We start from the raw sequence: 14,629 nt of genomic DNA on the forward strand, positions 1-14,629 counted from the left end.
AATTTCATTTATTTCTTTATCACAAACTGAAGCTGAGCAGTATTAGAAGAAGACAGAGCTGATCAGAATAAAGAAACGATGAAAGACATAAAGTGCTGAACAGATTACAGGGAGATTACCTCTATTGATCCTGATACTGTTTTCTTTCCTGAATAAACCCTGGCTGCATTTGCAGTTTTTTAGGATCCAGAGTTCTCCTGGGTTTGAACAACATGAAACACATGGCTTATATGCTTCCCCAGTTGACTTAGGCTACGTCCACACGTACCAGGGTATTTTTGAAAACACAGATTTTTCTATGCGTTTGCACCTTTCGTCCACACGTAAACGGCGTTTTCGGTCCCTGAAAACGGAGATTTTTAAAAACTCCAGCCAGAGTGGATATTTTTAAAAACTCAGTTTTTACATTTACGTGTGGACGAGAAAAACTGAGAAAACGCAGCGTCAAAGGTGTGCGCCTTTTTTGACGTCACACTGTGCGCCACGTTATTGTTTCGGTGAAATGAATTTCTACAATACTATTACTGTTAATTGTACTCTCTGCAGTGTTTAAATACTTACATATACACACACAGTTACTGTCCCTCTACACATACGACTCAGTTCTGCTTCTATGCGCCATCTTTGTTTACTCTTTCCCACCCAGGCTTATTGACTTCTGATTGGCCAACATTTCTACACGGATAGGAATATAGCACCACCTGCTGCTTTGGCATGTTCCTAGCAGCGTTTTCCTTCGTTTTTGGCTTTTATGTGTGGACGGGATTTTTTTTATAAACAGAAAATCTTCGTTTTCAAAAATACCCGTGTAGTTGTGGACGTAGCCTTAAACTTTCAGCTCATATCTATAGATTTCTTTGGCCTGTCTTTGCTGGTCGATTTGTTCTTACTGCAAACCTCTCCGCAACCCTAATCAACCGTAACTCACAAGGAGTATTTTATATTGTTAGTCTGTACGTTAGTTAGTCTGTACAAGGTCTTAAATAATCAGGCCCCATCTTATCTTAATGACCTTGTAGTACCATATCACCCTATTAGAGCACTTCGCTCTTGCTCTGCAGGCCTATTTGTTGTTCCTAGAGTATTTAAAAGTAGAATGGGAGGGAGAGCCTTCAGTTTTCAGGCCCCTCTTCTGTGGAACCAGCTTCCAGTTTGGATTCGGGAGACAGACACTATCTCTACTTTTAAGATTAGGCTTAAAACTTTACTTTTTTGCTAAAGCATATAGTTAGGGCTGGACCAGGTGACCCTGAATCCTCCCTTAGTTATGCTGCAATAGATGTAGGCTGCCGGGGGATTCCCATGATGCATTGAGTTTTTCCTTTCCAGTCACCTTTCTCGCTCACTATGTATTAACAGACCTCTCTGCATTGAATCATATCTGTTATTAACCTCTGTCTCTCTTCCACAGCATGTCTTTTATCCTGTCTTCCTTCTGGTTCTGCCGGAGGTTTCTTCCTGTTAAAAGGGAGTTTTTCCTTCCCACTGTCGCCAAAGTGCTTGCTCATAGGGGGTCATATGATTGTTGGGTTTTTCTCTGTATCTATGAAGCGCCTTGAGGCGACTTTTGTTGTGATTTGGCGCTACATAAATAAAATTGAATTGAATTGAAGTTGGAGTTGAAGTTGGGCCCTTAAGTTTTAATCCTCCACTTGTGCTGCTTCTTGTTCAACAAGGCAGCATGTTTTTTAAAAATCTTCCATTGTTCCATTTTTGGTGAGCCCGTGTGTATTGTAGCCTCAGTTTCCTGTTCTTAGCTGACATGAGTGGCGCGTGGTCTTCTGCTGCTGTAGCCCATCTGCTTCAAACTACAGTGTGTTGTGCACTGACAGATGCTCTTTTCCACACCTTGGTTGTAACGAATGATAATTCAGATACCGTTGCTGTCCTATCAGATCAAAACAGCCTTTTTTCTTTGACATAAACAAGGAATTTTCATGTAAAGATCTGCCACTCGCTGGATGTTTTCTCTTTTTCCTGACCATACTCTGTAAACCGTAGAGATGGTTGTGTGGAAAAATCGCAGCAGATCAGCAGTTTCTGAAATACTCAGACCAGCCTGTCGGACAACAGCAACCAGGTTACAATCAAAGTCACTTGAATCACCTTTCGTCTTCACTCTGATGCTCAGTTTGACCTTCAGCAGGTGATCTCAACCATGCACTGAGTTGCTGCCATGAAATTGATTAGATATTTGCATTAGCGAGCAGTTAATAAAGTAGTCGGTTACATCTGTTTTTTTCTCAGTAATATTGTAGCAAAGTAAACCGCTATTTGTCTATCACTATAGTAACTAGTTTCTATTCTTTATGTCTGCCTTTTTTAACATATTGGGACTAAATGGCACTCACCTTGTGGTCCTCAGAGTACAAAAAAATATATATTTAAAAATATCAGCAGCTTTCTCTTTCTAAAATGTATTCCAAATCATGAAAAACTAATGACACTACTACTGAGTTCCTTTTCTCTTCTGCTGTCCATATTAATGTTTAAGTCATGTCAAATTCTCACTAGCTTCTTGCACAACTGGTGGGTGCAGTGCTGAGGAAACAAAGCAGGGTTGAGTTAAAGAGAAGCGTTTTGTCTGTCAGGGTTATTTCTGTGTGGATCGATACAAGGTTTCCTGACTGCAGGCCTTGGAGAACATATATAGACCACACACAGGCTAAGTCAGGATCACAGATTCACGTGTTTCATACTAGCTGCATATGTTTCTATAATATCAGCCCAGAAACTTTCTCTTCTCCTTTCTGTTTCTCTTTACACACACACACACACACACACACACAAGGATCCTGGTCAGCAATATGTTTCTTAGGCTGCCAGCCATGCTTGGAGGAAGTGTGATCGAGCTCATGAAACATTAATGAGATGATATCTTTAGAAACTCCCTCGCTCATCTCAGCAGAACCAAAACTCTGTCTCTTTTCCTCCATCTTTCACCTCACTATCACCCCTTCACCCTGCTTTCTTTTCTTCATTCAACCCCCTGGAGTCTCTGCCTTTATCCATCCCTTTTAAAATTTCCTTTGCAATTTATACTCGGAGCTTGGCTAAATGGAAATCAGTGTTTGAACAGTCGAGGGAGGCTATTACAAATTCCTTCCCTTCTTTGTAGGACTGAATGATTTGACCTGAAATCAGCATTACATAAACTGTCAGACTTAGCACAATAATGACAAATTTAATGCTGCTTATTTTTTAATGCACTGGGATATAAAATATTCATCCTCAGAATACCATCCACATATACACCAACAGAAACCTACTGCAGCTGGTATTTTTATCCTGAGTGTAGATTTTCCTCTGCCTGTTTCCAGTTTCTTTTCCCCACATTTGGTTGACTTTAATTTGATTTTGCAACAGGAAGCAAAGGCAAGGGATCTGTCTGGGTAGAATACCAGTAAATGTAATGTACTGCAGTCGCTTTGTCAGAGTGAATAGAAATGTGTGTTTGGGTTTCCTTGTGTGTGAGTATGTGTGACTACATCTTAAGAGGTGTTTCAATTTAGATCTACCAAACTGACAAGAGAGCAGCTGTCAGTACAGGGTTCTTTGCCCTAACATGCTGATCTGTGTGTTTGCATCTGTGCGCATGTTGTGTACTCTTTGTGTTTGTCCGTAGTTTCAGCCTCTGGTTATCTTTCTGCTTATGAAAAGGCCTTTTCCGAAATGGGTCAGGTGTCAGAGGCCTTTTTAGTTCAGGTATTTTATTTATTTATTTGTTTATTTATTCATGTATTTATGGCTGATCTGCAGTTGAAACTGTTTTCCTGTTTTGCAGTTACTCACTCCTCTCCTATCTCTACTTTATTTGCCACTTTTTTTATTTTTATTTTTTTTGACTAATATAAGTCTTTAAAAACATGCTTTTCACCTATTTTGGATTGCATGTAAGTTCAAGTTCAAGTTCAAATTTTATTCGCCACATGCAGTGACAGGTTGCCCTGCAGTAGAATGAACCCGCACCCCGACCTTACACACACAAGTAAGAATCAGATTTATTTAAAATACTGTTTTCGCTTTTTTAAGATTGAAGAAAACATTTTTCTCTGGGTGAAGCTTATGGTCTTATAACAGAGCTGTGAGCCTGAGGTGGCCACGTCAATCCCTCCCTATGACATCATACAGAGCTACAAGTAAAATATACAGTTTGAAACGAAGCATTTAGAGTAGACTGATGCCATCGGTGACTTATTTAAAACTTTGGCCGTGACCACGGTAGGTCGATATTAGCTTGTTCTTTAGTTCGTGAGTTCTCTTGGGAGATCAATGAGTTTAAACAGCATTAAAAGTCATTCACAGTACATGGCCTTATCATTTTGGTGACACGTTCACCAAATGCCTAAATGTAATTACCATTATGTGAACTAAAATACTTTATAGTCAGTGTGACATTTAAATGTGTGCTGCCCATAGTCACATCAGATTTTAATAACAGCATTTATGTAGAAAGTTGCGTGTCCTTTCCCTAATAGCCCACATTTACGTGGCAGAGTTTGCTCACTCTGAGGCGGATGCAGTGAAATGGATCCAAATCACGTCAATTACGCTATCACATGGAAAATAAAATCAAAGTGCCTTGTGAAATCAAATTGATGTATTCACAAGAAACCCTGTTGTTAGGAGCATTATGGAGAATTAGGGAGCAAGATACAATAGTGTAATTGCAGCATGCAACATTGTCACGTAAGAAAGTCAGCTCCCGTTGGGAGCTTTTTGACCCCTGCATACAGTAAAGTTTTAAAGTACTGGCTGAAAAAGCTCAGGGCTGTGCTATTAAGTGGAAACTTATGCACTAAGTCACAGTGGTTTTCCAGATCAGAACAATAAAGCAGATGTTTGTAAGATAAGTAGCTTATTCCCAGGCCGGTAATGCCAGGAATAATGGGAGAAAGATTACTTCCATCCAAGGTGCCAACACAAAATCTCTCTAGGTGCTCTCTGTGATGTTCCAGCTGGTTTTCAGCACTCACTGAATCTGGCTAAAATTAGATCATCAGGGTCAGTAAATGTGCTGAGCGCCTCTGGATCAATTCTTTTGATTTACATGAGTAGACACTGAAAACTTTGATTGTAAATCTGGCTGCCTTGTCTGTGTTGTCTCCATAGCCTGTATATAAATGATGGATATGAGACTGTGACATGCACCTTTGGTTTGAGAAGTGTTGCTTTAAAGCCATGATTTGAACATTGTTAACCATCTTTTTGTTTTGTTATATTTTAAACCCACATGTTCTTAGTGAGGAACGGCTCTGACTGGGGGATCAGAGCCAGGTTATGTTTTATAACCTAACTTTTAAACTAGCAATTGAGGTCATAAATTCACCAGCAAAGTGAAGTCAAATGTCAAGTAAGTAGCAAACTCGGACTACTGCTTTTTTTTAGGGCAGGGATAGCTCAGTAGGTAGAGTGGTCACTCCATAGATCGGAAGGTTGGGGGTTCGAATCCACCGAACGGCTACCCTGAGGCCTGCTTAGTGACTGCCCACTGCTTTACTGAGTGAATGGGTCAAATGCAGAGAAAAACAAGTGATTTCCTCACAGGGATCAATAAAGTATACATTATTATTATTATGTACTCTCTGTGGTTATGTCAGATTCATTTCAGGGAACACTTGATTATCAGAGTATAACACAAAGTCAGTTAAACTTCAGGAATATCAGTCAGTCCAGTTAGTTAGAAACCATTGTGAAACTATTCAGTGTTGGGGAGTAACGGAATACATGTACCGCCGTTACGTATTTAAAATACAAAATATGAGTAACTGTATTCCGTTACAGTTACCGTTTAAAAAGGTGGTATTTAGAATACAGTTACTTTGTTGAAATAAATGGATTACACGGCGGTACTTTCCTGTTTCATATTGTCGCGGGTCAGGCCTGTTTGGGTTTTGTTTGACAGCTACGTTCTGTAGTTCCAGGCGGCAGCGTTACGGTTGCCATGGTTACAGGGTGACGCTCTCGCACTGCGTGTTTCCTGGGTGAGAGGGCGCTTTGTTGTTGTTGTTGTTGTTGTGCTAAGCTAATAGGCAGAATGCAGAATGTAGCTTCATGGGCAGTGTAGTCCGTGCTGCAGGGAGAATGGACTGCCATACTCGTTATGTGTCTGTGAGCGTGAGGTGGGAGAAAAAGGAGAGTCGAAAAGTACGAGTTGTCATCGAGCAAAAACGGGAGCTGGAAGCATGTAAATATAATAATAACCACTGCAGCCAAGAAGAGTGCCTGACGAGCCCAGTTGTAAGTAAGCTATTAAAACTCCACTGTACACCGTGTTCGTGTTTTCCTCTGAAACAGTAAGTTCCGTTGGACCAGCCTTTCAACGCCTCTCTCTGTCTCTCACAAGCAGAGTTGACCCAGAACAAAAAAGTAAAGCTATTTTTCGGCTAGGAGCCCGACAAGGAACCCATATTAGTCAGAGGTCCCTTTACTACGGTTCGGAGCCGCGGACCTTCAGTAATAGTAATAAATCACACAGCAATAGTACATTCACGTAGTTATAAAATGCATGATAATATGTTAAGTAATCCAAAGTATTCAGAATACATTACTCTCATTGAGTAACGTAACGGAATACGTTACAGAATACATTTTAGGGCATGTATTCTGTATTCTGTAATGGAATACATTTTAAAAGTAACCTTCCCAACACTGATCTATTTCACCTGTTTTGGTGCAAATGTAAGTGACAAATGCTGCAGTGGAGAGGCAACAAGACAACACAACAACAGGACCAGTATGTGCTTCTTTGTGCAAGGATGAACAGAAGAAGGGCATGATGTCCTTTAGTAGGACCTGTGCTCACAGCCCAGAATCGTGCATCGTGATTGGCTGGAACACCAGAACTGGGAGATCTGCCTCTGGTGCTTCAGTCCCAGAAGAGAACAGGTCCACACTGAGCATGTGTGACAGTCATGAAAGACTATACAGATGCCACAGTGAATGTTATGCTATTAGCACCATTATCATGTATGACCAGTGGGTCAGTGATTGTATGGAAAGGCATATTTTGGGGGGATAGCACAGGCCTCCACATGCTAATCAACAGTAGCTTGACTGTTAGTTACCAGGATGAAATGCCCTGGGTTCCTCCTGGTCCAACTGGATCCAACTGGGAACCTCTATGGCACCACCAGTGCCGCAGACGGCCCAGGAGGACTGTGGAGTGGCTGCTTTAACTGTGTCTTTAATCACCAGGGAAAAATGAGAGCATTTTCCTCTCAGCAGTTTGACATATACATTTTGGTTTGGTGATCGAACACTGGCATCAACAGCTGGTAGAAACACGTGGCTCACAAAGACACAGATATGTTCTGCACACAGTTTTATTTTAGCTCTTATTTCTTCATGGAAGCTCTCGCTCTTTAGACCTTGGTGTCAGTATTGATTGCTCCACTCAGGAGGGCAGGTTGGGGAACAGAAAGTAGTAGTTTTCGCACCAGTAACACTTTCCTCTGATAGAAATGTCTCAGATTAATTGTAGTGTTAATGCAAAAAAAAAAAGTGATATGAATGCTATACTGTTTAATAATACAGTATAGTACTTTTGAACAGTAAAAGGGAGTAACTTCATGTGGAGGTGGTAGGGTGTTGTTACCTTCAAAAGGAAACACACTTGCTGTTTTAACCAACTGCTGGCTCTAGCTGTATATCGACTATCCAGACATGAAAGTGGTATTGATCTTCAAAACTGCCAGCGAGTGAAAAAGCCCTTTGCCCAAAATGTCAAACACTTTTTAAAAAAATTCACAATCTAAAGCTTTTCCTTTTGCTTTCTATGGAGTTTTTGTGATGAGATGATGACCAAATAAGGCATGTGTTTGTGGACTGGGATTACTCATGTTGTGGGGACACAAAGTAAATCTCCTTTCACAGACTCGACTCGTGTTTTGGGACAGAGAATTAAACCTTAAATCTGAGGAGTTTCATTAGAGGTTACGGTCAGGGATAAACATGGCTGTGTCTGTGTGTTTGTATGTGTGTGTCAGACTTTTGTCAGGTGGAGCTGCGTCTGTTGGCTCACCTGTCCTCTGACCCAGAGCTGCTTCGCATTTTTACCAACCCGCAGGCCGACGTCTTTACCATGCTGGCCTCTCAGTGGTGGGTCTCCATCAGTCACACACACACACACACACACACACACACACACACACACACACACACACACACACACACACACACTCAGGTTCTCCCTTGATCGACTTGCTAAGGTGAGTTTTGGTCCTATACAGGGTTTCTCCTTCCCTCTCTGCCTCCCAATCTCCCTTGTTTCACTTCACATCCTAATAGTCTGGTTGCCATGACTACCATGCCAACGGCCTTTTTCTGTCTCTCTTCACTGGGCAGGACGCCCAGGGCTGGTCATCCTGCTGATTACATTGTTGAGCTTTTGAAGTTTGTGTGTGTGTGTGAGTGTGAGTTTGTATTCTTACCCCTCTCTGTGAGTGTGTGTCTGTGTTTGTGCAGGTCTGTGCTGTCTCTTTGATGATGTGTGTATGGTGTGTGTCATACCTACACTCCTGTCATCCATCTCTGACAGGTGTGTGTCAGAGGGCGCCGGTTAAACAGATTACCATATTAACTGCTCCTCTGAGGCTTTGCAGCGTGTCTCTTTCATTATCTCTCTTTCACCTTTAAACAAATTAACTGGAGTCACCGCAGCACCGCTGGGATTACGCCACCTCGGTGTCTTTCTCTTATAGACCTCTTCCTCTTTCTATCGCATCATTAGTCTTCTGCTCATCCAGTTGTCCCTCAGCTTTTACTGTGGTGTGTATGTATATCTGTTGCCCCTGTTGTTGTTATGCTCTTTTCTTTTCTGTCACTCATTTTTACTTATATTTGGTCAAATTTCACCCTCGCCTCAGCCATCATTCAGCTAAAGCACAGTAATGTTCCTCTGCTTTCTCTGATTAGAGCTGTTACCGGACTTTTTTTTCCGTTTTTGTCATATTATAAAATGAATTGATTGAATATCATGTGGACTGCATTGATGCCACTCCAGCAGGGGGCAATGAAAATCCAGAATAGCTTTTTCTTCAGCCAGATGTCATTGGAGGATAATGCTCACTTTTGGACCTCATAGGTTGCCCCCATTTACCCACACATGTCATTTAACAGATAAATATCTGTGCATGTGTGTGTGCCACAGAGAGAAAACAGCAGAGAGGTATTTTAGTGTACTGTACTGTCATCATATCTAAGAAGTCACACGTCATTATGCAAGGCTGGCACTGAAGCTCACCAGACTTGTAGTGTGGGTATGTGTGGGGCACTCCCTCAACACTGATCAGCTGTGGCAGCTCCCTGTCAGCCCTTCCAGAAATGCCACTTTGCAGACGTGTCATCCCACCCAGTCTGATCCCCAGTACTACGGCTGTCTGCAAGTCACATTACATAACTGTCTGTCTTCCCCTCTCCTGCAGCCTCTGTTCTTTTCTGTATTTATGCGGCTTTAGCGTCTACATCTCACACTGCGCTTCTCTTTCTTGCTCTTATAATCTGTTGCCTGATGGGCTTTTTCTCGCTTTTATCTTTGCCCTCACTCTTTCTGTCTTTTTACTTTCTCTGCCGAGTGTTATTGCTGCCAATAACACCTCAATCAGCTTGAACAATATTTAATCTCTGTTTGGTGACAGAAATCTTACCCCACATCCCTCGTTAGTCGTAGCCATCTTTTCATTTATAAATGTTTAATACTTGTCAGCCAAAGACTTCATTTTCTTACTTGTCTTTAAAACAAAAAGTCTTATTTTATTGCAACATCAGTTTTTCTTTAAAAGCAAGTATCACTTCGGTGTTTTCAGTCGACTTTAAATCATAACTCTTCACTTCCACAGCAGTGAAAATGGATAAAATATTAGTGAAATTTCTGTCACTAATGGAATAATGCATCTCTCGCTCTCTCTGAATCTGTCTCTCAGGAAGGGGTTGAGTGAGAAAGAGGTGACATCTGAGGACAGAGAGCATGCCAAACGCGTTGTGTACTCTGTTGTTTATGGAGCAGGTGAGTACAAACACACCTCACAGAAAAGTGGTTTTGTCAATGAATAGGACAAATGATGAGTATGTTTCCAAATGAAAGCATAACAGGTTTAAGTGTCGTTGGTTTTGAAATGCAAGCAGTTCATAGATTAAAGAGAGTAAATGAATCAGCATTATAGATAATTTAGAGTGCTGTGCAGTACTTAAGTGAAAGAAAAACAGCAAGAAGAGTCTTCAGTTTCATTCTGTGCGGATCAACTTTGTTTTTTTGAAGCCAGCTTTAAGCGGCACATGGAGGAACTGCAGTTTTTGTTATTCCTACGTTGTCTTTGTTTTCCACCTCTGAAGGTTTCTCCTTGATGTTTACTCAGAAATGTCCAGCGATTTCTGCTGGGACATACTGTAGCTGTTTTCCTGTTCCTTTTATGTACTGAATCACAGTCCTGAAAAAAGGGATGGGCGATGGAGGGATAGAGAAAGATAAAAATAGACAGAAGAGAGCTGAAAGGAAGATAAATACATAAAACAGCCATGTGGCCTTTAAAAAGACCTGTTTGTGTGACTTGTGACCCATTTATGGTTCACACACAGGTGCATTTTCTTATGAACATGGACACACGTGACCACAGATCAGTGTCACAGGAGCTTGCTTGTTTGATTCTGGTGTCTGAAATATCTGCTGTTTGTATGCTTGTCATCAGGATTACACATGAACGTCTGAGCCATGAGTGTCATGAAACTGTTGGAGAGGTGGAGCATGGACAAAGAAAGAATTGATTCAGTTTTGTTGTTGATCTAGATGACTTGGTAGAGAATATGCTCCACTGGTGTCCTGGCTCAGCATGTTTATCTATCTGTGGATCAAGAATATTATAGATTTAACTGAAGCTGCATAACCAAAAGTAGGACATGAAAAAAATCACTTAATAAAACAATATAATTGACTTTAGGACAAAGCAAAAAAAATAAATGAAATAATATCATTGAGTAAAATAGAGTTAAACTATTTAATCTTGTTGTCATCATAACCACCTCGAGGTTGCGTTGGTCTGCAAGCCACTTTTCCACCCACCCCAGCCCCTCCCATCATTCTTTTTAGTGTAAAGTCTGTCATTAATGTTGCGTGCTCTGTTCTGTACAGTGGTCTTGCTGCTGCTCTGTCTGTCTCCAGTATTCTGTGTTTGCACATGGAAAGATGATCATGTCTCACCAAACATGAATTATGTAGTTGGAAATAACAATCTTATTCTGACTATACTGGACCTAACTGAACTACTGTTCCTGTGGATTTGTTAGACAATATCATGACAATGATCTGAAACACAGAATCTGCATTTAAGATTCATGCTTTGGACTGAATATGCTTCATTAAAAAACACTCTCAATCTGATGGTTTATTGTTCTGTGGCATTTAAGTCTGAGCTGGACTCACACCTCAAACACAGTCACTCTCAGACACGCGATACTAAATGAATCAATTTTTGTAAACTCAATAAAGCCTTAACAATAACAACAATGAGAGGCACATATCAAAGCTACTCATGTGAGACATGCGTGCGGGACAAAACATGCACGGACAAATCGCACAGGAAAAGGTTAAAGAAAAAATGCAGAGTCAGTATTGAGTGTTTGAAAGAGGGCAACAACGTGAGAGCGGGTAGTCAGATGAACAAAATAGAGAGTAAAGGGGAAAATGTGGCGATTTGTGCAGAGGGTAATGTAGGGGAAATGCACTGGCAAAGAAGCAGGCGGGGCCGAGAGGGAAACAAGAAGAGGAATGTAAGGAGCCGCTGATCCACGCAGACAGACGGCTCTTCATGGAGGGATGTGTTGCTATGGTTACAGAATACTAAAAGAATCCCGCTCAACAAGACAATAATCGGGTCAGGGAGGAGGGGCACAGCCATACACATACATACATAGAGTGGGGCCACAAATAAGAAGGCTACGCAATGATGCTGACAGATAAAAGATAGGATAGACTATAGACTGTACATAAAAGATGCCAATGTGGAAGCGACTTAAACCTGCATTCTTTATAATGACCAGCAGGGGGCTTTCTAAATTAATATCTATCCAACATCCGCCTGCTAAAAACCAGGGAACCAGGGATATTTCTGAAAATACTTCCATAAAAAAGTGTTTACCTGCAATACAGGCATACCAACTCATATACATTTTAATATTTTACCTATTTCACTCTGGGTGGCCAACTTTCCAAAGATAAAGTGCATGATGTAGGTATTTGTATGTTTTATAGTATTTATGTCAATAGAAAAAAAAACTAAATATATATATATTCTTTCCTGCATAAATGTGCCAGTCAATGCAAATACAGACTTAATATTGAGTAAAAGTCTATTTATTTATTTATTTATTGAATTTAAAGTATCTAAATTGTGCAATTGACCAGATCCTTGTATCACACTGCTACCCAGTAAACATTCTCTCCCTGATGTGCTTTAAATCAAAATTACTGCCTTTTATATGTTTTTGGGGGTGTATTAAACCACTTAATTTCAAATTTATTTCAAGGAATCCAGATTTTAAGAAATATTTCTCATTTCAATAGTCAAGCTGCAATCACAGTTGATGTTTCTCTTTGAAGGTCAGACATCCTACACATCCAACACAATAGGGCTGTGTGTTTTCTGTCACATGATGTTGTGATTTTGAGTCCCTGCTTTAATCACTGTCACCATCACTGAAAAACACACATAGTAACTGTGTTGCCCATTAGCAAACCCTCTACACTCCTCTGCTCGGGCCCTGCTCCTGTGCTCATGCTACAGGCTGCACACCTTTAACACCTCCTGAGGTAACACATCCACACTAGGTTTTTGTGTTCTAGTCTTCATCTCTACACACAAATACTCATCTCCAAGTCTCCCAGTGATCTTTTATTCTTGTCCTTTTCATCCTCCCACTCCTCAGTTTGCTCTACTTTTTTTCCTTTGCCTTTCTCCTGCCCTCTGGTCCAGTCTGTCCTCTGTTCACTTAGCTCCTCTCAACTTGTCGGCCTCAGGCCTCACCTATCTGTCGCCACCATCTTTGGTCAGGAATTCTAATAATTACAATTATCTCCACTGAGGTGAATGTGATCAGCACCACCTATTAAACTCTCCTTGCAGAGAATACATCTTCCAAGTAATTTGCATGTGAGAGGAAATCCAAGGAAAGCGAATAATGTCACAAAGCTAATCGCTGCATTTACCAGACATTACTCAGATTATACATGTATATATTTTACATCATGCCGCATTCAAAACATTTGAGAAATGCACACTGCATCATACACCCTAACACACCTGGGTCTCCTGACATCATAGACTAAACACATCCTCTCAAATAACCCATCTCTCCACCGGCATGTCAGCGCCACTGCTGCCCTGCATTGCTGCCTGCCTGCATGCTCCGGGGGGGATATTTTATTCATCACTCGCCAGTTTGATATGTGTTATGTTTGTGGGGAGTGATGAGCTCGCAGCCTAGACGCCAAACTGTACTTCTGCTCTCCTGCTGCTGTAATAAATCAATAATTTCATAGATCGCAGTTTTCTGACTGAACTGTTTGTTTCCTCCTCCCTGATACGTTTTATCACGTGTAGGCCGCAAGCGTCTGTCGGGTATCTTGGGGGTTAGCAGTGAGCAGGCCAGCCAATTCCAGGATCGCTTCCTCCAGACCTACAGAGACGTCCAGGGCTTCATCCAGAGAACCATCCAGCAGAGCCACAAACAAGGTCTGTGTCCATTCACAGTCATGTTGTATCTAATAATAAGCTTGCCTCAAGGTTAACGAATATGTGTTCCTGAAAGGAAAGAAGCTACTTCACAGAACTCAGTAGAAATATATCAAGAGTAAAAGAAGAAATTAAAAGTGTTTGTTGGTTTGTTTGCGTTTGTGTGTGTCAGTCTGATTAGGCCTGCACTTTTGACATGCATAGCAGTTTCTTAAGCATCCACACCCTCTGTGGATTTGTGTCTGTTTGGCTGGAGATGAAGAGATGTGCTGGATGGGCTGGAGATGTGCTTGCATTGGCAGGAAGAAGACGAACTGCCCTGGGTCAATACTTGAAGGGGACGGGGTGGATAAGAGGGGAGGGGCTGGAGGATCTGATGGTTAAGACGAGACCCTTTATTTATATTCTGACCGAACTGCCAGCGCAGCACACTTGAGACTTGAACACACGCACACAAAATAGTGTAAAGTCTGCACTTTAACCCTCATTGCGCATAGTGCATGAGCCAAGCGTGAACAGGGGGCGGGATGCTTCAGAACAGACCTTCTGACACTCACTGACTGCTGTTTGAGCTAATCTCGCCCTCCAGCCAAGGATCTAATCCCTTCTTAACTTTAACTTATCTGTGCTATATTGACTTTCCCCTCGCTAAGAAAAACACTAGCTAATTACAGAGTAAACCAGATAAATTAGCCGACATCAGTGAGAAACATTCAGCTGTGTCACTATGTCAGCTTCAGATTCTTTGTCAGGCTGTGGCCGCGCAGAAAAACAGCATTTATCTGGTCTAATAAATGTTGAAAAATAACCTCATTTTGTAGCAGACATCAAAAATGAGGTCAGACCAGTGGATGTGTTTCACGCCAGCTGCAGCGGCGCACACCTTTTTTTTTTTTTCACAAACA

The 14,629-nt window shown here is 41.3% G+C and overlaps 1 protein-coding gene across 1 annotated transcript in view; it reads left to right on the forward strand.

Moving 5' to 3' along the window:
• Window positions 1–14,629, forward strand: part of poln (polymerase (DNA directed) nu) — an 88,504-nt gene that overhangs the window by 57,940 nt on the left and 15,935 nt on the right. The window contains exons 21-23 of the mRNA XM_085153871.1: window positions 7,989–8,100; window positions 9,924–10,006; window positions 13,593–13,724. Coding sequence (XP_085009997.1) covers window positions 7,989–8,100; window positions 9,924–10,006; window positions 13,593–13,724 — 327 coding nt within the window. The remainder of the gene's footprint in view (window positions 1–7,988; window positions 8,101–9,923; window positions 10,007–13,592; window positions 13,725–14,629) is intronic.

Source organism: Neolamprologus multifasciatus, chromosome 3 (genome assembly GCF_963576455.1).
Source record: "Neolamprologus multifasciatus chromosome 3, fNeoMul1.2, whole genome shotgun sequence".
In the NCBI taxonomy this organism is placed as follows: domain Eukaryota; kingdom Metazoa; phylum Chordata; class Actinopteri; order Cichliformes; family Cichlidae; genus Neolamprologus; species Neolamprologus multifasciatus.